The sequence below is a fragment of the Rhea pennata genome, chromosome 1 (assembly GCF_028389875.1).
Source record: "Rhea pennata isolate bPtePen1 chromosome 1, bPtePen1.pri, whole genome shotgun sequence".
NCBI classification, from domain to species: Eukaryota; Metazoa; Chordata; class Aves; order Rheiformes; family Rheidae; genus Rhea; species Rhea pennata.
In genome coordinates this window covers 126,209,602-126,236,825 of record NC_084663.1, presented here as the reverse complement: position 1 = coordinate 126,236,825, position 27,224 = coordinate 126,209,602, and the positions used below count along the sequence as shown (strand labels likewise).

Below are 27,224 nucleotides of genomic sequence, written 5' to 3'. Positions count from 1 at the left end.
CCAGTGGAAGATGGCTCAGAGGAGATGGGCATGGCCGATGTTCTCATGAAGCTCAGGGAAAACCCTACGGTGTGACTGACCATGGCTGTTGCAAAAAAAGCTGAAGCAGCAGGGCTTGGACTGTTTTCAAGCCACATACTCCTTTGCAAAGACTGGGGACGCCCACCGTGGTGGCAGTAAGCATATTATAGAGACTGGTAATGGGAATCACTTTTGTATTGTGATTCAGCTATTGTACATTGCAACTGCTATATTCTGCTACAGGTAACTTACTTACCCTTATATTGTGATTTCAGTATATCGCTGCACCACTCCACTAACTCAAAATCCCATGTAACATCACGTATCTTCAAATAAGTAAATCTGATATTAAACATTACACTCTTCACGTGTGAAATATATAAATGAGCCTGGTCAGAGCACACTGGACTCTGACACAGTATAGAAAACAGCTAATCTCCTAAGCTGTGGTTTACCACAGAACATATCCCTTATCTCCTAAATCTTGGTACCTGCAAATTTAGGCAGCTATTACAGAGCTGCCAACTAAAAAAATTGCCTAGCATTCATATACATGCCAGGTTTGAGGATATTTTCATCTCTGCTGCTATCTTTTGCATCCATCTTGGCAGCAAGGGATATCCTTTAGATTTCCCTCCACAGGTGCTGTGAAGATGGACTTTGAGCTCTCTTTACAGAAATCCAATCAGCAAGCACATTAGGAAAGAGACATCTGAATTATGGGAGATGAGAAGAGCAAAAAAGAGAAAGATCAAGCAGCAGTACAGAACAGTACATAAGACACAGGTTGGAATAAGAAGACAGAAGGTAGAAGTAGCAGGACCAAAAAAAAAACAAAAAACAAAAAACAAAAAACAAAAGCCAGAGGGACCAGACTTTTGAAGAAATCAGGAATAAGTCAATAAGTCTGGGAAAGGTTTTCTAATTATACTGTGGTCAACAATTTTTCTAAGACCTTGTAGGCAGACTGGCAGTTTCTCTTGTGTTTTTCTTCCAAAATTACATTTTCTTTTTTCAAGAACCTGATAGAGAGTAAATCTATCCTATCTTCTTTTAATCATCCAATCCATTTGAAAATTGCTTATCATCCTTATTTCCCTGATGACAACTTTATGTTTAAAAATTTTCTGAGCTGGCATCCAAAATCCAAATATCTGCAACATATTAATGTTCTCGATCCAGAGTCACAGAGAGCAGGAGACACACTGCAATCAAAGGAAAAAAATGCAAAAGCCTTGTACATCACCACTGTAAAAGCTGCATCAATACTCCTTCTCTCTGAATTATTCCATTTGTGGCACCTCATAAACAGAAAAGTAAAAAATCAGTTTTCCTGCATTAACTAATTTTCTGTCTTATTTCTGCTCATGTTTAAATACATTTCTCATATTTTCAAAGAGAAATACTGGCATATAAGAAGGGCTAGAAACAGACTGTGGATGGAGAAGAATTGTGGAGGTGAGTGGAGGGATAGATAGTCATATATTTTAGATACAGGAGCTTACATGTTCTACTTAATTGTGCTAATGGGAAAAGTACAGCCCATTCAGCCTCTCTCATGCTCCACTGCAGTAAATTCACTGTATTCTGCATATGACAAAAGCCAGTCTATTAGCACTTAATATCCTGCCTAAAAGCTTAACAAAAACAGAAAATAACCACACAATTCTTTTGAAAGTGCAAGAGCCACTCAGAAAATGTCACAGTCTTCATAAACAAGTGTAATTTTCTTTTTGGTGCCTAACTGAAAAACAAACAAACTTTATCCTTTCTCTCAGAGAAAATTCACTTTGCCCTTAGATAAAGCACTAGCAAGTAAAATAGACCATGACAGCACCCATCTTTACCTAATCTTTTGCTAGATCCAAACACACACCAAAATATCTTGAGTTCATGGTTGAAAGAAAACTGTAATTGCTTCAGTTCAAGCGTAATTGAATTTTTGACATATGTCAAATATCTGATTTTTTTTGACAGATATATTTTTACTTTCATTTTAAACTTCTCTTGAATATATGTATCTCTCAGTCCAATCTCCGAAGGCACAGTAAAGCTCTGAAGCTATGGCAGATTTTAATCAAAATTGAAATCCGTAATGATGCTAGTGCTGTTACATCCTTCTGCTTCTTATATTCAACCAAAAATTGTACAGTTTGTTACAAGTTGTCAGGAGAGGTATCACACCTTATATAGCAGACAGTAACTGAAACAGATACAAGTCTCTGATTTAGTCTCTCCTACGTGAATGAGATACAGTGATTACTCAGCTCTTTTGCCTGTTCCAAAGCTGTTTCCTTGACAGAGGTGAAAGTTTAGCTATTATTCTCCTCTGTGAATCACATATATGTATATCCTGAGCTACATGCTTTAATAATCTTAATATTTATACTCTTCACCACTCTAGGTTCCAAGGCCTCTCTAGTAAGGCATAACTGAGCTCTGCATTGCATTTTTGTCCACAGTACTGAAGAAGGTAGTCAAAGTTGGTAATTTCCCTCTTGAAAAGTAACTTTTGCCCATTAATTTGACTTATCCCATAAAACAATATTTCTGTCAAATATATATTTCTTGCCATTAGTAGTAAAAGGCTTTGTAGTGGCCTTAACAGGGCACTCAGGATTTGATTGACATTTGTCTTGGTATAAATTGATTTTAGCTTGGTTTAGTTATGACAGCAATTGCCTAGCAGCCAGGTTTGGTTTAGAGTACCTGAAGTATACAGAGATAAAAAGTAGACATCTGTGCAGACTGAATTATCTACGACACAAGAATAAAATATGGTTTGCTAGAGTGTAAACACAGGACGGTGCCAGGGTCCCAAACTGTAAACACAAATCGCCACAGTCACTACTGGAATGCAATCTATAGTATATAAAAAAAATCCCAAAATAGATAGAGGGAAGATGACACTAAATAGCAGGAATTAAGATGTTCTGGAAGGGATCAAGGACCCAAATTACTCAACATGCATGAGGATGATTAGGAATAGTACTGACAAAGGAGACAGGCTTTGGATGTCTGAGTGGAAGAATGAGAAGCAGCCAGCCTTCAAACGTAGGACATTTCCATATGGTTGAGGACAGTCTGTGAAGCAGCTCAAGGCATAAGTGACTTGTAATCAGAAGTTGAACAAATGTAGGGGAAAAGCTTTTCCCAACAGCCGTTTATCATAGGTGTCAACTGAAGAAAAGGTGGAGGAAGACATCCTTACGTACAAAGATGACAGTGAGCAGATAATCACAAACTCTCATTGGTATCAACTTAAAGAAAAAATTAAAAGGCTTATTTTCTGATATATGGCAGGTAGAAGATGGAAAGAAAGTTAGAAAAGGTGATGAAGAAGAGTTAAAAAAATAGTAACAGTGGCAAATTGTTCTTTTTTTCATTTTTTCACTGCTAAACATTACAGTCATTATGGTCATCTAATGTGACCTAAATATACAGGATTTCTTAGAATTCATTCTGAAAAATCAAAGTTCAGTTTCAATATTGCTCTTGAACAAGAGAATATAATTAAAGAAAACAGATCCTCATGATTTAGATGTTTCCAATGATGATGAATCCTCCACATTTTTTTGAAAATTGTTCTCAGGGTTGATTAAGCTCATTGTTAAAGATGTACTTTTTTGCATTTGGCTACTGACCCAGTTTCAGTCCCTACTTTCTTCTGCTGAAGTGCTCTTCATTATCAGTACTCTTGTTTTTAATGAGGTAGAACAAACAAGTGACCACTTCATTTCTCTTCAATCAATTAAATAATTGGGATCAATGAATTTCCCACTCCACATCTTTGATCCTTTAAATATGTTTATCTTCAATCAAAAATGGCAAAAGAATACTCTAAAATTTTTCAAGTAACATTTTCAGAATTTCCATTTTAGCATTTTGTTTATTCTTTTGCTACTTCAGGAAGAAAAATGATGAAATTGGATCAAGAATTTGTGTACCTTCCATAGTATACACATATAATCATCAACAGTATACATATCTACGGATTGTTCAAGCTTTGCTTTCTTTGCACAAAATATTGTAGTCTTCTGCACCCAAAGAATTAATTTTTTTAAGTTTCGTGATCATTAGTCTTTACACAAAAGGAAGAGGTCTAACAACAAAATTAGATTTGGAGATCTGACACATTCCCTCAGCAAAAGCTATAGATGGCAAAATTAAAGATATACAATCATTCCTCAAGGAAAACGAAATACTGACACTTCAGCCTATTGGGAGTATTCCTTTAAGTTTTGAGATGGTTGTTTCCCTTTCTTAGTATTACTACTATTACAAAACTTCTCTTAAAGAATAGAAAAGCAGGAAGAAGTATGTAAGACGGAGTCCTTAGCAGGCAAAAAACATTGGTTTCTGCATGCTTCATTTTAGAATCCAGATGTTACCTCACTCTGAATTCTGCTACTCATCTATCAAGAAAACAAAGTCAGAAGATCAATCCATTTCATATAGCAGAAAATCTCTAATGTATGAAATTACCAAATGAACTTTAGTGGCATGAATCTTTTCATATACCTTACATGTGTAATTGAGACATACATTTAAAAGTATATGGTGTGTATGCATATACACAGAGACCTACATGATGTATATGTGTTTTTTGTAGCTATATAATAGCAATCAACTAACAAATCTTGACTTAACCAAATCCTAGCTTAAATGCCTATGCAATTTTCCAAAATCCTAGTCTAGGAAGAATAGAATGATGGGGAGCATATGTACTCTTAGATATATATCTTTTTAAAATGTGTTATCCAAAAGTATACTTTGAGTGGAATATATTAATTCCTACAGAGATTACCATTCCTCCATCTTAATACAGGAAAAATAATTCACTTGATCTCTTAATATGTCGCTGTTTCAAACAACTGATAGTAATTCTTCAGCTGAATCCCACAATTGAACAGAAAATATAATTTCTCAATTCATAAGAATGACGACAGAATGGAGCAGAAGCTGAAAGCTGAACCAGTGAAATGATATGATCATAATCTGGTAATATCTAAAGGTCCTTCACAAGTTCTCTGAGAGTAAGACCACTTTTATTCTAAGATTTGTAAAGAATTTGAGATATCTTATTTTCTAGAAGGAAGTGTATTTTTCTAAAAAAAGTAGGAAAAAAATCATGTTTGTTAGGTAGAAATGGATTAGCAAGCAAAAGTTGCATAGCACATTCTAGAGAACTCCAGTCATTTAAAAGCAAATTTCAGAGAGCTATGATATAGTTATAATGGCAAAGTGTATTTTTTCAAAAGTGACATCTTTTCTGTGGCCAACAATATCATCTCATAATAGTTATAAGGATATACTTTTAGAATTCATAGTTGATAATTAGTTTAAATTAAGTTAAATTATCTATTTGGTTAAATATCAGAATGAGGAGTTCTGAGCAAGAAAATTCACCTTTGAAATGAAGTTTCTTTTTCTGATTGGTATATTCTGCTACAACAGTAGGTTAGCATATCAGAATAATTTTAGATTGCAAATATTCAATATTTTTAAAATTACATAGTTACTTTTTCCTAGTTACTAAGCATTCCTTGAGCCAATCTGAGACTATCCTGATTAATGGGGAACAGAGATTTCTTATGGCAAGTCTAACCGCTTACTTCACAAAAAGCTCAGAAAAAGCTAAAGCAACAGAAACTCTCTCATTTAAATTATAAATTGCAGCTTGTGAGCACTGGAAATTGTTCTATCAAGACATTTTCTGTATCGATATTCTTTAATCAAATGATATACAACACTATTTGAGAGAGAAAGAGAGAGAGTACAATTCATCTGAAAAAGGCTTCTAGGAAAAATCAAATTTCTACTAAAAAAAAATCACTATGTATTTTATATCTTTCAGTAAACTCTGCCACAGCAATTATTTTGGATATATATAAGTATATAGTCACTATCCTTAGGAAACAATACTACAGAAAAGAACTTTGGGTGTTATTTTAATTTTTTTTGACAAGAGGTTGTACTAGCATATCAAATCACTGTCCTATTTTTGAGCATCAACACATATTCAAGTAAGGCCAGTCCTCTTTTAAGCCTTTAAGTGCAGAACACACACTTAATCAGTGCATACAATTAACTGATTTTGAAAGAATTGTTGCGTGTGTTAAATTAGGAAATCACTTGCTGAAAGTAGGATTTTTCCCTCAGCCTGACACTTAGGCAACTTCCCATCCTAATACTCCTTCCTGTTTGAATAGCTATTTCTTCTAGAAAATGACACTCGGTCTCCTCCACAACAACATTTTGGGGTTTTCCAGTTTCCAGATAGATCACACAGGGGATTAATTTAACACGGATTGGCTGAGATTGGAAGGGACTTCTGGAGATCATCTAGTCCGACCTCCCTGCCCAAGCAGCTTCACCTAGAGCATGTTGCACAGGATTGCATCCAGGCGGGTTTTGAATACCTCCAGAGAAGAAGACTCCACAACCTCTCTGGGCAATCTGGTCCAGTGCTCTGTTACCCTCACAATAAGGAAATTTTTCCCTTATTAGACAGAACTTCCTGTATTTCAATTTATGCCTGTTGCCTCTCATCCTATCACTGGGCACCACTGAAGAGAGTCTGGCCCCATTCTTTCTACACCCTCCCTTCAGATACTTATACACATTGGTAAGATCCACTCTCAGTCTTCTCTTCTCCAGGCTGAACTGTCCCAGTTTTCTCAGCCTCTCCTCATATAAGAGATGCTCCAGTCCCTTAATGATCTTGGTAGCCCTCCTCTGGACTCCCTCTAGTAGCTCCATGTCTCTCTTGTATTGAGGAGCCCACATTCCAGATATTCCAGTATTCCAGATGCAGCCTCACCAGGCCTGAGTAGAGGGGGAGGATCACCTCCCTTGACCTGCTGAATATTCTCTTCCTAATGCACCCCAGGATGCTGCCAGCTCATGGTTAACTTTTCCACCCAGGTCCTTCTCCACAGTGCTGCTTTCCAGCAGATCAGCCTGCAGCCTCTACTGGTGCATGGGGTGCAACTCCCTAGGTGCAGAACTCTTCACTTCCCTTTGTTGAACCTCATGAGGTTCCTCTATGACCATCTCTCCAGCCTGTCAAGGTCTCTCTGTATGCTAGCACAGTCCTCTCCTCCTGATTGCATCAGCCATTCTTCCCATTTTTGTATCATCAGCAAACTTGCTGAGGGAGCACTCTGTCCCTTCATCCATGTCAGCAATAAATAACTTGAACAAAACTGGCCCCAGTACTGACCCCGAGGGAAGCCCACTAGCTACAGGCCTCCAACTAGACTTTGCACCACTGATCCCAACACTCTGACCATTCAGTCAGTTCTCAATCCACCTCACTGTCCACTCACCTAACCTGCACTTCTTGAGCTTACTTACGAGGATGATACAGGAGACAGTGTCAAAAGCCTTATTTATATTGTATGTTATTTTATCAATACATATTATTCCTGGCAATTTTCCCTAGCACAAGGTTACAGAGGGCCTAATACACTTCAGAGAAAGAATCTTTGTAAAGAAAGTGTGAAATCTCAAGGGACAGTCAAGGTTCTTTTAATATGTTCTCAGGTTTTAGAAGAGCAAATTCTGACTTAAGTATGGCAAAGGTATCTGAATTTCATGTGCTAAAATGATACTCTTGCTTTTAACAATGATTAAAATGAATAAAAATAAACAGAAAAATATTTCAGTTTAGTGTTCCAGTGAGGCAAAAAATTATTCAGATTCCCAGAATTAGTACAAATAACTTATCTAATTGGGGATCTTGCCTGTGTCTCATTTATTCCTTCCCTTTTTTGTGCTCCACTAACGTCAAAGAAAGTCACACAAACAGGCTTAAAAGAATCTTTTCAAAATGAGATTTTAAAAGGCTTTTCAAAATTCATCAGAATGAAACTGTAGGAAGAAATTCAGTATTAAAATAATACATAATGAAACCCTGTTTCATAATATAATCTACTAGTATGATTCCAACTCTGCAAGTAATGAAGAATTCACTCCTAAAATATTGTAGAGGTAAAATATTCCCAGACTACTCTGAAGGATTTCTGTTGAGGAAAAAAAAAGGGGGGGCAGAAAAAACTTAATATGCAACTACTTACGAAAACACTGATGAAATATATCAAGGTTATATAGGTAAATTAAGAATGTTCAATTCAAAACATTACCTTGCATAGTTATGATTTGTTACAATACTATGTTTGTGTTAAATCACTTGATTAGCCCATTTAAAGGCCTCTGTAGCAAGCAAATATAAACAAAATATTGCTAATGAGCATTGCAACATCTGACCAATACAACACAGGCTAACTAACACTGCATATCAGGAAGGAACTAATTTATGAGTAAACAGATTCCAAGAAGTTTGAAAAGCCTCTATTACTCTAATCAATAACAGCCAGAGGTACCAACAGGTATGAAACTCCTTAATTTAGAGTTGGAAGAGTTAGCTAAGTCCCTGGATGCAAGAAACAAAAATAATGCAAAAATACACCCTTGACTTGGAAAAGGGGCAAATCAATAGAAAGAAAAGACCAACAGGATACAGTGGTCATTTTACAGCTGAAGAGATGTAAAGCAAGCTGGAAAGATAAGGATCAACCAAAGTTTCCTCAATAGCTACTGGCATTGCACTATTATTGTATACTACGGTCTTGTGCTATTGTGAGTGAAAAGAATGAACTGCATGTTTGTTCAAGCAGAAAAGTTAACGTGTTACTCATAAAGGTCTGAATAACATTTCTTGTCAACAATCAACTCCTTATTTTCTTATTTAGTCGAAAAGAAAAAAATTTATACAATAGCTAGCAAAAAGGATCTATAACAGTCCTTAATAGGACTGCACAGGTTTCAGCTGGTGATTTCTGCCGCTTGCATGTAGCAGAGGTAATACAAATGGCAGCAAAGCTGTGGGATTAGTTTACAACATTGGTATTCATTGTGAAACAGGCAGTGCTACCTGTAATTAATAGAGATCAATTTTTATGGGCTATTACCCTCTGGTTTATCTTAAAATCTATGGTGCAGGAGAAAAAGATTTAATGTGTAAGGGATTTTCAGTGCTTGTAAAGCAATCAGATAAAGGTTAGAGAATTTGACATCAAAAGTTATTGCAATACTGTGATTTTCACTTCAATTTACAAAAAAGTAAATTTAGCATTAAGACTCTTACAACACAAACAATGAAATCTGAAAACATGATTTGCATTTAGTAAGTACTGTTAAACCATTACAAGAAGCTCTCTTGTGTTACTGAAACTTTGAATTTGTTAGACCTCTGAACATGACTCAATAACACCTTAATGAGGAAGCTAATAGTACCTACTTACAGATAAAAGAAACTGAGTCACATCAAGAAAGTTTCAAGGACTTACTGACAATTGCATGGAACAGTTTGCATTCTGAGCCTCCATTTAGGCTCGCTCTATGAAAATTGCTTTCTAAATGTTTCATCAAAGAATAATGAAAAAAAAAGAGGATGTGCTTACAATTCAAACCTCTACTTTTTATTTCAAAAGAGTCACTGTAAAGTTTAGTACACCTATACACCTTATCAGGACCCTCAACAAAATGTGACAGTGGAAATCACCTAAGTTTCAGTTTACTTTCATTAGCTGCTTATGCTACTTAACTATTTTATGTTGCATGTTTCGATGGCTGTGACTCTTTTATTACAAAAGATCATGATTCAAATGCTTCTCATCTAATTGTAACAAAAATCTGTGTTCCATATTTCCCCCAAAATGTCCAAATGATATTCCACACTTAATGTCAAAATCCTCTCTGCTGCCTTATGTACTATGATTTAGAAGCAGAATAAGCATTAAATAGAGTAGAGGCAAAGATTCAGTTACACTTAAAGCATGTCTTCCTGTCTGAAGCACTGCAAATGTGGCAGTAGCGCCCTCATTTTTTTTTCCCCCCTTCAATTTTTTTGGACTGGTAGCAATGATACAAATCTTCAAAGAAATAAATATTGTTTAAACCTAAATATTCTTGTAAATTCAACATAATCACTACTGACGTTAGTGAACGAAGGTATCAAACCAATTTTCATGTAAACTTGAAAGATTCTATCATAAATATCATGAAAGATACAAATATGATCATGTATGCATCATAAAAGGCAGAAGAGAAAATAAATTTTACTGAGACTTGCATAGAGAAGAGAGAAGTACCAGTGATAAGCCGGCTTCTTGCACATACACTAGTAGGTACAATCCCAGTGGCTTTATCAAATCAAATTAGGGCTTGCCTAATCATCCAGGCTTTGTGACAGAAAAGTAAATCGGGGAATCTAATTCCCTCTTGTAACTGAAAGATATCAAATTTTAATAAGAATGTGAATAATTTATTACCTTCACTATAAAAAAAATTGTGAATACTTTGTTAATCTTAGTAAAAGTATGACAAAATATCAAGGGAAGAGAATTAAAGCAACAGAGTACTAAGAATATGATGTTCATTTTAATTAAATTGTTCCTCTCCTACAGTGAACAATTTAAATTACTCCATTTGCCAAACTGAAACTATAGTATTATTGATCCAGCTTAGTTTGAACACTATCTTGTCAGCAAGGAGAAATATATAACTTTAAGGTAAACATACAGACACTTGCACACTGAAGCATTTATCAAAATAAATAATCCCACCTCAATTCATACCACAGCAATTAGAACATGTGCTAACACATGCATTTCCTGTAACTTTGCTGCAATTGGAACGCATGCTTAAATTGAAGTTCTTTGCTCCTTAGGCATTGTCTTATATGCTTCAAATTAAATATACTATCTTATTGAATCAAGAATTTCACCCACCAGTCAGAACCAAATGCACCTTTCTCTATCATGAATCAGGCAGGAGTCATGTCTGACTCCTGATAGTGACTGCTAGTAGCTGTTTTTTCAACTAATCGCATACTCTACCACAAAACTAAGCATATTGTTTAAGTGTGGTGGAAATAAAATTGGTATCTTTCATATTTACAAATATATCTTTCCCACTGTAAAAATCTGCCTTTAATAAATCACTATTTTGCCATGTAGATACTTAAGCTATGATTACCATGCTGATGTCAGTCTCAAACCATATTTTTCAAACTGCAGCAAAAAATTTGCAAACTGTTTCCGTGAACAAGACTAATACATTTGCCCACGTTAAAGCATTAAGACTTTTCATTTGAAAAGCTATGGTACATACACACAATTTAGCTCTGTTAGTTATGTCTATCTGGACAAAGCGAGTAAAGACATTAGGGATGGAGCAGAGATACTTTTAGGGTTGTACAAAACTACCATGAGATGTTTAGGGGAGGGAACAGAGGAGGTAAAGAGGGGGGATCATGCTGGATCAGAATGGAACAAGCATGGGAAAACAGAGATAAACAAAGAGCAAAGACGCTGGTCATGTAAGAAGCTGTTGCTCAGTAAACTTGTCTGACTGAACCTCATGCTTGATTATTAAATCCTATTCTAACCGTCTTCAGTGTAAGTGCACTCCTATTCTGAGCCTCTGTGCACGAACCACTAGTGAAGTTCAAATCAGAGTAGCCAGCAAGCAGAGTACAGTCTGGGTACCAGCTACAGGAAAGATTAAATCTAAGACAAGTTACTGGAGAGACAGGTGTTTTGCCTGGGTGGGCGGGCGTCAACTGCTAGCAAACACTAAGTCAGACTATCCAGCATGTAAGAGGAAACCAGCATCTGGAAAGAGTGAAGGTCAGGGCTAGTGTCTGCGTACAGGACAGACTTAAATCTGTGTTAGTACTCAAGAGATCAGTGAACACGTGTATGCTTATGAGGTGCATAAATAAATGTGTGTGCATGTTCTGTTAGTGAACTTTGAGTTGCCTTAGCCAGAGAGTAGGAGCAGACCAGCACCCAGAAGACCCAAGGTCTGAGCCAGTGACTGGATGAGTGGTCTAGGCATGAATATCAGATGTACTTAAAAGACCATTCAAAGAATCAGTGAGTGTGTTTGTGCATCAGGAGTAAGAGTGTGTGTAGGCACCTCCAACACGTTTCAGTCCTGATCAGCCAAACAGGACATCAAGTTGTCCATGCTGTTCAGGCTTACATGAGTGCTGCTCGTTTTTACAGTGGTGCTGGCAGGCCACTGCTCTCTGTGTTGATCTGTGTGGTTGGCTGTGTTTGCACATGCCTGCCAGTCTGTGTGCTTACGGGAAATAAGTGCTCAGCCTGGCTGCCAGATGGATGGGAAAAGCCCCTGGGTCAAATTCAGTTCCAACAGAAGCGGAAAAAGAACTACCTAATGTCACAAAGTCCATTGGATGTAGTTATTTCTAACAGTCTGATGATTACTTTGTGTTTCAAGGATAATAAATCTTTCATTATGTCAAAGACCCTCTCAGACAACAATTTTGGATCTACCCAATATATATACTGGTAAACTAAAGCCAAGTCAACTGACTACACTAACAAGCAGAAAATAAATGTCTCCATGGCTATTGCATTCCAACACTTCAATTCCTAATTAATTCATATAACCAGTCCTGAGGACTTGCTGACTAAATTTTTTAAAAGCCTCTTTCCTTTCTATTCTTTGCTGAGTGCAATTCAGATGGAAATAGCATGGAACTGCAGCTAAGACTGCAATATAAGAACACTCTCAGAAAGCAACATATATACATATATATTTCTTGAAGGGTTGTCAAATAGAATTAAAGATGGAGAAGGTAGACAAAAGAAATCATAGAGCTCTGGAAAACATGTAAAAGCAAAGTTAAGAGTTTGACAAGATAGTCATGGAATGATATGTTTATATTTGATTTCTGTTACTGGTTTTTACATAAACACAAGACTTTTTTTTAAAAAAAGATAAACCTGTTAACTTATTGTCTGTACTACATTACACTGAAGTGCAAAAGAGACTCCAGGCACACCCCTGCTATAGAGTCCTTTGAACTATCGGCACCCAGAATTCTCAGAAAAGTCTTATTGCTGCCATGGTAGGTAACTGTGCCTAGTGATTCCTTATGCTGGCATGGGAGCCTGGACTTCTAAGAACACTTAGTAACACTCAGGAGAAGAAAGAGGTAGGAGCAGGGATCAGAACCTCATACTGAAATAGATAAATGAAAAGTTTAATATATGGAAAATGATTTTTTTAAAAAGGAAGCCAAGGTACAAAATGCTCAGGCAAGCCAGCTAAATCAAATTCTGATTAAGAGAAGTCTTACGGCTTAAGGCTTCACTGACTTTAAAATTTGTTGGTAAGACATGTTATTTAGTTACAATGTGCACACTATATATGGAATTTGACCTTTACTCAGCTTTTGACTTGTATTTGAGACCCCATTTTTCATCGCAGTGTAATTTTTTCAAATTCTTTGCAAAAATAAAATATCAAATAAAAAATAAATAAACAATAAAAACATTTTACAAAAAGACTCTGGAAAAACTCAGTGTAGAAAAAAATATCTGTACTTGTTGAGGACATCTTATCCTAACCAACAAAGAAGGACTGGTTGGAGATGTGAAGGTTGGGGGCAGCCTTGGCTACAGTGACCATAAGATGGTGGAGTTCAAGATCCTGCAGTAAAGAAGTAAGGCAACAAGGATTGCAACCCTGGACTTCAGGAGAGTGGACTTTGGGCTCTTCAGAGACCTACTTGGAGGAATCTCATGGGTTAAGGCCCTAGAAGGAAGGGGGATCCAGGAGAGCTGGCTAGTATTCAAACATCACTTCCTCCAAGCTCAAGAGCAGCGCATCCCTGTGAGTAAGAAGTGCAGCAAAAGGGGCAGGAGACCTGCATGGGTGAGCAAGGAGCTCTTAGCCACATTCAGACAGAAGAAGAAAGTACACAGAATGTGGAAGAGGGGACAGGCTGCTTGGGAGAATTACAGGAATGCAGTCAGAGTATGTAGAGATGCTGCGAGGAAGGCTAAAGCTCAGTTGGAATTGAGTCTTGCAAGGGATGTCAAGGACAACAGGAAGGACTTCTTCAAATACATCAGCAGCAAGAGGAGGACTCAGGAAAATGTGGGCCCGCTACTGAATGGGGCGGGGGCCCTGGTGACAAGGGATACAGAGAAGGCAGAATTACTGAATGCTTTCTTTGCTTCAGTCTTCACTGCTAAGGGCAGCCCCAGGAATCCCAGAGCCTGGAGACAAGGGAGAAAGTCTGGAGAAGGGAAGACTCCTTTGGTCAAAGAGGATCAGGTTAGAGATCTTCTGGGCAAGCTTGACATCCACAAATCCATGGGCCTGGATGGGATGCACCCACAGATACTGAGGGTATCTGTGAGGGTATCTATACTGATATTGTTGCCAGGCCGCTCTCCATCATATTTGAAAAGTCCTGGAGAACTGGAGAGGTGCCTGAGGACTGGAAGAAAGCCAGTGTCACTCCAGTCTTCAAAAAGGGCAAGAAGTAGGACCCAGGCAACTATAGGCCGGTCAGCCTCACCTCCATCCCTGGAAAGGTGATGGAGCAGCTCCTTCTGGATGTCATCTCCAGACATATGGAGGAGAAGAAAGTGATCAGGAGTAGCCAGCATAGATTCACCAAGGGGAAATCCTGCTTAAACAACCTGATAGCCTTCTACATCAGACTGACTGTCTGGGTAGATGAGGGCAGAGCAGTGGACGTTGTGTACCTTGACTTCAGCAGGGCTTTTGACACTGTCTCCCATAACATCCTCCTAGGCAAGCTCTGGAAGTGTGCGTTAGATGAGTGGACAGTGAGGTGGATTGAGAACTGGCTGAAAGGCAGAGCTCACAGCGTCGTCATCAGTGGCGTGGTGTCTAGTTGAAGGCCTGTGGCTAGTGGCATCCCCCAGGGCTCAGTCCTGGGTCCCATCCTGTTCAACTTCTTCATCAATGACCTGGATGAGGGGATGAAGTGCATCCTCAGGAAGTTTGCTGATGATACCAAGCTGAGAGGAGTGGCTGACATACCTGAGGGCTGTGCTGCCATTCAGAGAGACCTGGGCAGGCTGGAGAGCTGGGCAGAGAGGTACTTCATGAGGTTCAACAAGAGCAAGTACAGAGTCCTGCACCTAGGGAAAAATAACGCTAGGCACCAGGACAAGCTGGGGGCTGACCTTCTGGAGAGCAGCTCTGCAGAGAAGGACCTGGGAGTGCTGGTGGATGACAAGTTGACCATGAGTCAGCAAAGTGCCCTTGTGGTCCAGAAAGCCAATGGTATCCTGGGGTACATTAGGAAGAGTGTTGCCAGCAGGCTGAGGGAGGTGATCCTACCCCGCTACTAAGCCCTGGAGAGGTCTCATCTTGAGCACTGTGTCCAGTTCTGGGCTCCCCTCTACAAGAGAGACATGGAGCTACAGGAGAGAGTCCAGTATAGGGCTACAAAATGATCAGAGGGCTGCAGCATCTGCCCTAGGAGGAACGGCTGTGAGAGCTGGGCCTCTTCAGCCTGGGGAAGAGAAGACTGAGGGGGGATCTTATCAATGTACACAAGTACCTGAAGGGAGGGTGTCAAAGGGGACAGAGGTCCCTTCCAACCTTACCGATTTTGTGATTTAAAAAAAAAAAAAAAAGGCATAAAACTTTAAGGTTGAAAGCTCAGTTTCAATATGACCTTCTAGCATTTATGCTTAAAATGAAATATGTCCCCTGACAGTTACTTAATAAAATAGACATTTGAATTCTCTCTTCTTTCTAGGACAGAATATAGGGGTTCTTTTATTTTTAAGACATTAAATTTCAAACAAACCAGCTCTTCTTCCCTTAAACCCCTCAAACCAAAACTGTTTTCAGCCTCTTCCTATGGAAAAAAAGATCTTTGGAATTGTTGCATCTTTACATCCATTTCTCTATCAATATGAGTACCAGTAGGGTTTTTTCTTTTTGGAGGGTGGAGGGAGGAACTTTCTTGAAAGTTAGACATAGGTCTCTATACTCTTTCAATCCTTAGTAAAGCTCAATGGCTGCATAGATAAGAAAAGTTAACTTCAAAACACCAATGAAGCAAAAGCTACATCACAGACTCAACAATTATAGCTCTCAAAAAGGAAATCAATGGTTTGGTTAGAGATAGGTGGAAGTTATAGCATATAGCATATAGTATGGGGTGGAGCAGGGATGTGTTATCTTGCAAGGACAAACTCATAGGAAACAGAGACATACTGTGGTTATTCCAAGAGTGGAGAAGGATGAGTGAAATGAGTATAAGACAGAAGTGTGTAGAAAAATCAAGCTTTTTAAATTCAGCTGCTCAAGGAACTTGTTTGATATTGCTGGTCATTTCCATACTGTGCCTGTGTGGCTGCAAACACAAGTGCAGATAAATTTTTTATAGCTAATCTAGGGGTAGTAACACATTTGCTGATTAATTTACAGGATGAAACAAACATATGTCTCTGGAGTTTTCATTGGGTTTAGTGCATAAACAGGTCAAGCCTAGAAGCAAAATCTGGGAGAAGGGGAGGAAAGGAAGTGAGTAATTCTATCTTATTCGAGGACACACACTGAAACAATCTTGTCCATCCACAGCTGTTATCAAATAGATTAGCAGCAATATGCTATTCTAAGAAGGAATTAATTATCTTTTCAGTTTATAGTTCCATTGAAACTAAGGGAGATAATTTCTTATCAAGTTCTAAAACACAGCAGATTTTTTTTTAAATAAAGAAGTAACCTCAGATAATGTGAAATAATAGTCTCCCTTGAGGCTGATTTGCATGGTTTAAATGCTCTGAAGTGCTATACTCTAGATGTTCACTAACAAATCATGAAATTCTGATGAAACCTACTACACAGCCTAGCTTAAATCTGTGAAGTAATTATATCTTGAAAATCTATCTTCCACAATAAATCCACATGAGAAGTCTTATGTGGATTTGCATAAGACTAGGCAAAAGATGGCTTTCTGACATCTCCTGTCTCTTATTTGTATCATGAATATCCTTTTTCTTCTCTCTCCTTTTCCAATATCAGGAGAACGTGCTGAAGTAGATAAACGATTTCCTAATATGGCCAGGAGAAGGTACTGTTCTACTTTTTGAATTCAAGTATTCTTTTTAAAAGAACACTAATCATTATTTTCTGTTTCTTTTTACAGTGCTGCATTTCACTTTATTCACTTCAGATTATTTCAGTCAGTCATCTGATTCCCAAACACAAATATAGATATGTCTCTATCATATAATTTGTACATAAAGTAACACAGTACATAAAGTAGAATGAATGCATAAAATAGACCCTGTAAAGATATAGAAAATGCGTAAAATATGCCAATTTTTCCAGGAAAGTACTAAGAAAAAATCTTTAAGTTTTATGGTTCCTTATATTAGAAAAAATTCACATTTTTTTGTACCAAGTATACCAAGCGTACCTGTTTCAGTGCTGAAAAATGTACAAGCTTAAATCTCACTGCCTGTATCTGCACTTTCCTGTAAGAATATTTTTGAGCACAGATTCCCCAACTATTCATCCCTACAGTCAATTTGCAAGAGTGCCTTAAAGCGTGACACAAAAACATCCCTGCTGTTGATTACTGATTTCCTCAGGTGAGGAAAGCCTTGAATGTGTGGTAGGTTTAGATAGCTCTCCAAGGTTTCCATGTCGGCAGTAGAGACAAGCTGCACTCAAGAGTGCCATCACCTAGAATGCATTGATTTTTATTAGCATATCTTTCAGGACATAAATACAGTTTAGGCTGCATCACGCCTATTGTCATGTCACGTCTCCACACTGACACTTTCTTTTTAATAAAACAGTCCCAGTCTTGAGACTCTCCTTTAAAACTTGCTTCTTGGTCAGCAGTAATGTGAGAACACCATGCTTTTATAATGGTTTCATTTGGCTGAGAGAGGTAGCCCAGGGTGACTCAGTAACCAGTAAACTGCTACATACACGGAGCAGAATGGAGCATGTCTTCATCTTCTGCTGGGAATTTCATAAAGCAAATATGCTTCTATACAAGCTTTGGGGTGTCATGATAGACCTTCAGAGATATCAGAACCAAGAAAAATGCTAGCTGAAGGTTCAAACATGGCAATAGTCATACACAAGATAAGAAAAATAAAAACAGACAGAAATGCTGAGAAGGTAGTAACAGGTCAAGACTTCATCAGGACACTATTGAAATGAAAACATACAAAAATCAAGGAAAAGAAAGGAAAGAAATAGAAGGTGGCAACTCCGCAACATCATGGATCAGCCCATTCCAAGAAGCAGCAGAGGCTGACCCTTCCCCAAATGACTGATAACAACAAGACAAAGACACATCATGCATCTCACTGGGAATGGTGAGCATATTAATGCCCAGCCTGAAAACATGTTAGTCCTAGTTATCTGCTATACGTATTAGCTGATAATTAGCAAATAAACTACAGCTATTTACTCTTAAATTGTATACATCCTGCTTGCAGAGTTCCTTTGTGCAGAGTAAAAGATGCCCTTCCCCCCACCAAAAATATGATCCATCAAGGAAGAAATCTCATAACCCATAGGCTGGAGGACAGCCAGCTCTTATCATCCACAGGACACTATCAGTGAAGACAGTACCATAATATTCTCATGAAATTCCGGGCCTTTTCTTGCCTTGGGTAGACCAGCCACTCTAAGGCACCTCCATCAGGCAGGGACAATCCACCAGCGTACGGAGAAATACAGACTGACAGCAAACTTTCCTCTCACTGATGGGTGCTGAGGGCATGTGGCCCATAAATTATTCTACTAGGAACCCAACAACCAGTTTCTCTCCATTAAGATCTGGTCTGCAAGAAGCCAGCCAATGTTCTAGCAATATAGCAGAACTGAAGTTAAACCTTCCTTTGCCCATGGAATTGATTCAGCAGATGATCTTGGACCCCTGTCATCTCAGGAAGAGGCACAGAGTTTTCTAATTATTAGAAGAGAGAAGATGCCTAAAAGAATTTCAGGGTCAGCTTTGTCTTATGGATACATAAGAAGAAGCAGGATAAAAATTGGGCCATCTCAAAGTATGGCCTGATCCACCAAACTGTGACCGCTTCCCAAAAGAAAGGCTGCATTTTGCTATCAAAGCCCCTCAGGGACTCAGCAGGTTCACTGAATTTGGTTACTGCTTCTGAGCTTACAAACCAAGATTAAGTTTGATATGCAAACCACAGAGGCCCAAGCATTCTGAGGATAGTAATGTTATCAGAGGATGCTACTGAGAGTATGAAGAAATGACAGGTTCATCATCTTTTCTGCTAAACTGATCAACAGGACCAATGGGATTCTCTAGCTCTGACTATCCTTCCACGACAAAACCAAACAGCACAGATGGCATTGCCCGTGCAACATACATGGATTCCAAGACCAACTTTGAGTCAGCCTGCAAAAACTTTCACTGTGAGACAGGAAACACTGCCCAGAGGGAGAACATATAAATGTTCTGTCTCAGGCAATTGCAGCTCAAGTACAAAACCCAAGATGAGCTGCAGTCCCATAACTTAAATGCACTCACAACTTGCAGAACAGTACCAGTCAGAGCAACTGATGGTTTACTTCAAGACTGTCTGCTCCATGCAATCACCCTTTTCTGACCTTATTTTTTCTCCATCTGTTAAGAAATCACCCAAATGGTTTTATAGCCCTAGATCTGAAGAGCAAGACTGAGGTCTAACATCCAACTGCAAAGCCTTTTGCATAAATTGTGCTCAGTGCTGAAACAGTTAACCTAGCTGTAACATAGCATGCTGCAGAAATATTTGGTCAGCAAAAGAGCCATTGGGAGAAGACAAAACTCAAACCAATAACCTCATCCCTATGGTCTAGGACAGCCTACATTAAACTGCAATTCCAACTGCTCTACCTAGGTATGAAAAGAGTTTACATAATTTGCAGACTAAGTCAAGCATTCAAATTCAGTATTATTCACTATTGCCACTCCACTGCAAAAAGATATATTCTTTTCATATAACTCCAGACTAGAAGTTATTATTCTAATTGAAGGATAATCAAGAAAATATACATCCAAAACCATGAATTTCATTTTCCAGATGCTAATACCTGCTCTGTGAGCATTAGAAACTGGGTTCTTTGGGGACTGAAGTAGACCAAAATATGTGTTTCATCCACTCAGAATCATGCAGTCCCTGAGATAAGACTGGAGAAAGACCTAGAGGAAATCTCTGTAACATACAGAGTATGGATATTAGGCTCTAAGAATCAGTTTTAGTCACTGGTTTTTAGCTACTGGTTAATGTAAACATTGCCTAACTGAGCCTCTGATTGTTGAGTAGCCTCAAGCAGTTCAGATGTGTTTTCTTTGTTCTCAAGCTTAATTAATTATTTGTGACAGTTTCTGAAGATAAAAAATGGATATTACACTGTTAGGCATGTGCATGGTTGTTAAGTCTTTTAACTTACTGAATGCTCCTTTCCATTCACTATATGAGTATTGACTGCTTAATGATAGAATTGCTGATGTAAGACATAAAATTATTTCTAGTCATTTCAAGTGACCAAACCCTGGTTGCAGGATGCAATGGAAGAGAAAAGAAAGCTCAGCGTTTTCCAACACCATTCCAAAACAGTCAATGAGAATGGAGATTTCTCACAACTCTTTCTTCCAGCTCTTCTAGTCTTTTTGTAATAACAAAAGCATCATAAATGAGAAAGAGATGGAGTCCTCCAAGGAACAAAGAAAACCAGAAAAAAGTATGTTAGTTTTGATGTTGTCTTTTAGTCTTTGAAAACAATCACAAGAAATAAATGAACTGCACATACAGAATTACTTTAAGAACAAAATAGATGCAAATAAATATAGAATTAAAGGATTAAGTCTTTAAATCTGACATTTTAGGGAAAGTTATTTGAGTTATTTATGCTGTTTCTTAGGTGAAAATAGTCTAAAAGCTGAATTATTGACAATCATAGTGGACTGTACATAGCATAAAAGTACACCAAAATGCTTTCTCAAATACTGTCTAATAAAACATGAAACTATAATAGTAGCATGCTTTCTAAGTGCATACATAGAATTTTAGTATCTAAAATTTGATTGCCATCAAAGTAGTTTAATGCTGCAGGCAGTTTATCAATACAAAGTTTGGAGGGAAAAATTAAATAGATAATCACAGATACTTCAGTAAAACAAGAAAAGAGATATATAAAGAACAAGTTATATGATAGCTCTAAAATAAAGAAAATTTAAAATTTGTGCCGAACTGTGCAGAGAGATATCTAAGAAACTAGGTTTTGCTAACTGCCCCCTTTACTCTTCCTGTTTGATGCTATGCCAAAACATTCAAGGCAGACAAGCTTTTAGAGCGGCTGTAACATCAATGAAATATGCTAAGTCATAAAGTGCTAAGACTGCAAGTTGGATATAAAATGGGATCACAGCTTCAGTATTAGAAGCGGGTGTAACAAAACAGCATGGGTTGCTGAGAAACAGTAACAAGCAGTTCAAGATTACTTCTCTTGCCACTGATTATGAAATCCAGGCAGAAAAAAAAAAGATAGCCTACCAAGAGTAACAATTTCACAGCATGCCTAGCATTTTTCTGTTCTTTGTAAAAGTATGACAAAAAAATGCTTCCAAGATTCTCAGCTTTCCTCCTATTTTCTCATATCTGTCCCTTTAATTTTTTGATTGTTCAAAAAAGAGTCAGTGAGGAAAAATAAGTAATTAATAAGCAGCAAGCTCATTTTTTTTCCAGCAGTGTAAACATTGCTCATAAAATGATCATATAAAATCATATTCCAACTAGTGTAGTAAGAAGAAAATTTCATTCTGGCATGCTTTCAGAGTACTCTTCTTCATTGTAGCTAAGAGAGGGGGATGCCGTCTTTGTTGCACCTAAACCCCAAGATCTGTGTATCCACACTTCAGACACTGTTAAGTGTGAGGGGAAAGAATTATGGAATCTTTCTACAAAAATGATTCTTAACATGATTCCATTGCCCCTGAACTGTGAGTGAGAACAGGTGCAAAACAAGCAGGCATTCACCAGTATTACTACCTCCCAATAAAAGAGATCAGGCTGCAGAATTTTCAGAGCAGATGATTTACATCAAGAAAATATTTAAGATATAAAACAGTAAGTAGTGGAAGGCATAATTTATAAAGCTTGCTTTGCTGCTCTAATATTTCTGCCAAGTGATTGCTCTGTCAGTTTTACTATGTACTTTATGGATTAGATTGCTTTGGGCAGTTCCTCAAAGCCTCTGTGAAAAAATACAAATAATCTTGTGACAACAGTTACCGCTTCTATGCATACGCGTGTATAAAATATACTTATAGAAAATGATATCACATCCAGATGAATTGTTACACCTTCTTTTTGTTCTAAATCCTTCTTGATATATCAGCCAGAAATATTGTTGAGCCATGGTAACCCCCAAGCAGAAAAAGAAAATCTGGAAACAGTAAGTTCTGCAACAATCTCTTCAACAAAAAGGTATAGTTGAGTACCATCTCCAGGAAAACTCCAGTATATGGCACATTTTTGAATTAACTGAAAACAAGAAATCCCTCCATTTCATTTTTTCAACTTAAGTCTTTAATTTGCATTAAATATTATTTCTTCATGGGAAATGGTATGGTTTAATATGATCTATATTAATGTGTATTACTATAATGGACAGAAACAGACTCACACATACAACTGCATGAGATACTAGAAAAGCAAAATTATTTTTTTCATTTTATACTTTAAGATTTGAATAATCTATCTGTATGCTTTGAAATTAGAAAATAATAAGTTATCTACAGAAACAACAAGCAAAAAATAAAAATATTCTACATAAATACAGAAATTTATCCATCTCCTACACTTCTATAGATGAAGATACCTTTATCAATAGCTTTTAATGATTAATATCCTCTAAATTATCAGTAAATGCTATATTAATCCAAGCTTCTACTATAAAAGTAGATAAATTGAATAAATAAATTGCTATTATACGCAAGTCATAAATAAATCTTGGTAAAATTACAACAGCAAATGCAATTAACTGCTTTCTTATCCTATATTAAATCACTTGTAACCAACAATATCATTTAAAATTTAATCCAACAATTAAAACTGAATGATTTAATTCTTTTTGAGAGGTTCAGTTTTATAGTTTCTAGACTTTATTGTCACATTTGAAACTATCAGGAACAGTATAGGAAAATACAGAAAATAGTAATTTGCAATAGAACAACTTTCTTAGAGAAAACAGTTGAAAGTATTGGCAAGTCTTAAGAAAGATAAGTATCTCTAGAGTTGAATAACTGTGAAGTCTATTTCCTACTTTGTTTTCTGTGAATTCAGTAAAAATAACAGTAGTTATCCATTGCTTAGCTTATTTATTCTTGGAAATTCTTATCTTTTCTTTTTCTCCCTAACTGATTCTTCAAACTAACAAACGTTTTATTTTACTAAGGAATTTCTTAGCAATCCTATTCTTTTCCTTTCTAGTACTTTAAGGGGTTTTAGAAAACTATACTGGTTGCCAGGTTTAACAGATAAAATAAGTAAACTGATAACAGTTTAAATAAATTACAGTCTGCTTTTCAAGTGTATCAGTTTGTACCTGTTAAAAAAAATACACTTCCATTAAAAAACACTTTTAAGAAGCTCTTCAGTTTAAAATTAATTAAGAATTTTAATAATTGATGCTTTTCTACCTAATAGTTCACAAAATTTCTTAAAACCTTGTTGCTTATCTTGACAATCCCAAAATATAACTTTATTTATTTGAACTTAATCTCTTACTTCAGAGCATTTCCTTGGAGTAGATTAAGAGCGCATCACTGCATGGACTCATTCACCCTTTGTATAGTACCCTTGCAACACCTCCGGCGAGGTCAGTTTCCCACGCTCTAATTTCGTTTACACAACATCATCACAACTAACATTTGTACTTTGGTGGTAAGACACCATTTAAAAATGAAAACATATTTCAAAGTCTAAGAAAACTAACGCAGAGGTGAGGAAAAAATAACTCTTGCCCAAAATCAGCATTACACACACAACTGAGAAGAACCATTACTGAAGGCCTATGCAGCTGTTGGGGTTTTTTTGTTTTTGTTTTTGTTTTAGGTAACATGTATTAACTTAATTGACATGGGGCTAATTCTTGTTTCCACAGGAGTCAGATTCATTCAGCATATCAACTGGAAGAGTTCCACTCATCGACAGAGTTTTATATACGCTCAAGATTTCAGAGACCATAAAAGATCATACTTTATAAAAATTCAGAGTAAAACCAAGAAATTACAGACCTTGTTTCTGTTTGAGTAGAAGACTGAAAACAGATTCCTTACGGACGGACTTGGGTAGGACAGATTCACTGAGCTGATGACTGGACTGCTCCTGATCTAAAGAGGAAAAAAGAAAAAAAAATGAGAAGAAGAAAATCACTCAGGGAAATTCAACTATAGGTTGAAATTGACTGAACAATTTCCTGAGAAAAAGAGTTTCATAGATGGATATTTTTCAAAATATACTTTCAAATGGGAGCTGTTAGGGTTGGAGTTTTTTTCCTTCACTTATTTTTCTTATTGTGCTGAATATATAAACATAATATAGAAATCACCTTAAATATCATTAAAATAAAACAGTAAACCATTAAGGAAAGAGCTAATCTTTTCAGTTAAACAATACTAAAGTTATAAAGAAACTGTTTGCTAAATACCAAAATGAAAATGGCTAGAAAAGCTCACAGCGTTATGAAATGTGCAAGAGAAAGATTGAAAACAGGGGCTCAGAGCCAGCAGTACTGTAACAGCGGCACAAATGAACATCTGCTTTTTTGATGACAAGTTACTCAAGGAACAAAGAGCTTAGCTCATAGAGACTGAGGATTTGAACATTATTTTGATTGTTTTCATTGATTCATGTCAATGTTGCAGATAAATGAAAAATGAGATATGAAAAACTGGTTTGAAGATGGGAAAGTTTATAATTATTTAAAAGGGTTTTGGAGTTGTACAAGTAGCCAAAGGTCTCTAGCTAAAAGATGCAATAATTGGAGGATATATCTTGTAAGAAATATATTCAGGAGTTAACTGCAAGAATCTGAGCCCAATAGATAGATCACTGCTGATTAATATGTCATATTAAAGGGCAGTAGCACTGAATGATGAACTGCTGAGAATAAGTTATGATACACATGCATGCATCAGACTGCTTAGGAAAGACTGCTATGTGGGGTTATGGAACAAAATTAAATTTGCTTTGAGGGACAGACCAATGAACTAAGACGTCCAATAAGGTGAGAGAAAGTTCTCCTGGAAACACTAACCTCTCTGCCCCTTCTGAAAGGAAAAACAGTCTCATACTTCTTTCACCTCAGGAACAAGTTTCAGATTCCAGAAACTAGATTAGTCTAAAAGGTTTGAAATCAAATTTGCAATCTATAGGGGACTACTTAAAGAACAGGGAGACCTTTTCCAAATATCAGAAGCTGAGTGCATAAGAAAAGCCTATGTGCCCATTTTAGTATATCATTAAGACAACTATATTTCCCTAGCATTTTTCTTGGACTGAGATACTGCTCTGGCAGAAATCAGGCTGTTGTGAAACCTCTCCCTAACTAGTCTGGAGGAACTCTTTTCTATATTTTCTCCATGATGCAAACACCTTGAGTACTGAAAACTTCTTTTATTGGAATGATTTAGCAGAGGTTACAATATGTGTTATATATTTATTTAGCAAGAAAGTTATTTTTGCAGATCACTAATCTCTGACAATTTTTTCCCACTATAAATTCCACTATATAAAATTAAAAGTATTGAGTTATGCTTCATGATGTTTCAAAATGCATTTATCAGATTGGAAGTATATATGCATATTGCATACATATTTATTTTTTTTTCATTGGTGGCTAACATTATGGTTGCAATTATATCAAAATCAGCACGAAGTAATCTTAGCAATTTTATTCTAAACTGGTTAGTCACATTCAAAACTGATTTGAAAATAATAGTACCTTCACTTTCTCATTATTTCAACATTGACTTAAATACCTGCCACAAGAGTTATGTCCAATTTATTTTGCCTAAAGGAAATATAACCATTAGTAGCAGACTTATCTTTGAGCACTTAGTTCAGTTAAATGACTTAATATTTAAGTTGCAGTTTATAAACATTTCATGACACTCATTTAAACAAGTGGCAATCCCAGTTTGGAAATCTCAGTATGGAAATGAGATGGCTGAGCTACTGTGTATGCAACCCTACCTTGGAAATACAGTAAATTTTAATAATCCTCAATATCAAGCACCTATTTAACATGACTGTGAATGAGCCATTACCAAAAGTCTCAAATACTGCTGCAGAGATCAGTTTTGGTAATGCTGGATTCCAGAGAAGAATCAATCAATCAACCTCCCTTATCCAATTCCTAACTACTGTTGCAGCTTTCATCTTTCATTTGATCATAGCTCTTCAACCTTTGGGGTGAATATCTTGTAAAAAAAAACAGTTGGACTTTTTTTCCAGAAACTTGGAAATATATCTGGCCTACTGAATACATAAATTATCTGCATGAAATAAAGTAAAGCATTCCAGGTATTAACTAACTATTAATATTTATGGACAACTCTGACACAGTTGCACTCTGTAGTCTGGTCTACACTGGAGACTTTGTTAGTATCAATTATGTATCTGATAGTTGCATCCATAAAATCTTAGTAAAAAATTACACGAGTTTACACAAGAACAACAACATTCAACTTGAAACAGCTAAACTAGTACAAACGGTCACTAAATGATTTGCAAGAGTAAGGGTTTGCACACTCTGTAGCTCTGATCATTGGCTCAAATTGGTAAAAATTATCTTCAATCAGATAAGCATTACTCCCATGAGAATTCTAAAGGTGGCTATAAAAGTTTATGTGAATAAGAGGTTCATTGTTAAATCCCAGACACATATATAAATCCTGGGGAAAAAACTCATTGCCATTAAATTCAATGAGAAAATACCAGTAAGTTTTAGGAGGTCCACAACTTCATCACTTCGTCACAAATTATCAGACAGTGTGTGGCTTTACTTGCTCTATATTTTCCCAAAATAAAACATAATTTGAGCTACAGTATCATTCAAAATTCATATAAAGAAGTACTTCTTAGGAATAACGCTCTTGGGTTCCACAGAGCTTCAGAAATGAAAATGAAAATGAAAACTTCAGAAATGGCACAGCTATGATGTTTCTTAATTAATTTCTATTTTAATTCCTGATGTGTATTACTTTAAACATAATTTCATATCTATCTAATGCAGAAACTCCCTATGGAATGTTACCTGAAAATAAGACACAGCTAACTTCTGAA

At 36.7% G+C, this 27,224-nt stretch overlaps 1 protein-coding gene across 1 annotated transcript in view; it reads right to left on the bottom strand.

Moving 5' to 3' along the window:
- The window catches only part of CFAP47 (cilia and flagella associated protein 47), a 362,418-nt gene that overhangs the window by 48,410 nt on the left and 286,784 nt on the right, over positions 1–27,224 (bottom strand). The window contains exon 58 of the mRNA XM_062577000.1: positions 24,173–24,268. Coding sequence (XP_062432984.1) covers positions 24,173–24,268 — 96 coding nt within the window. The remainder of the gene's footprint in view (positions 1–24,172; positions 24,269–27,224) is intronic.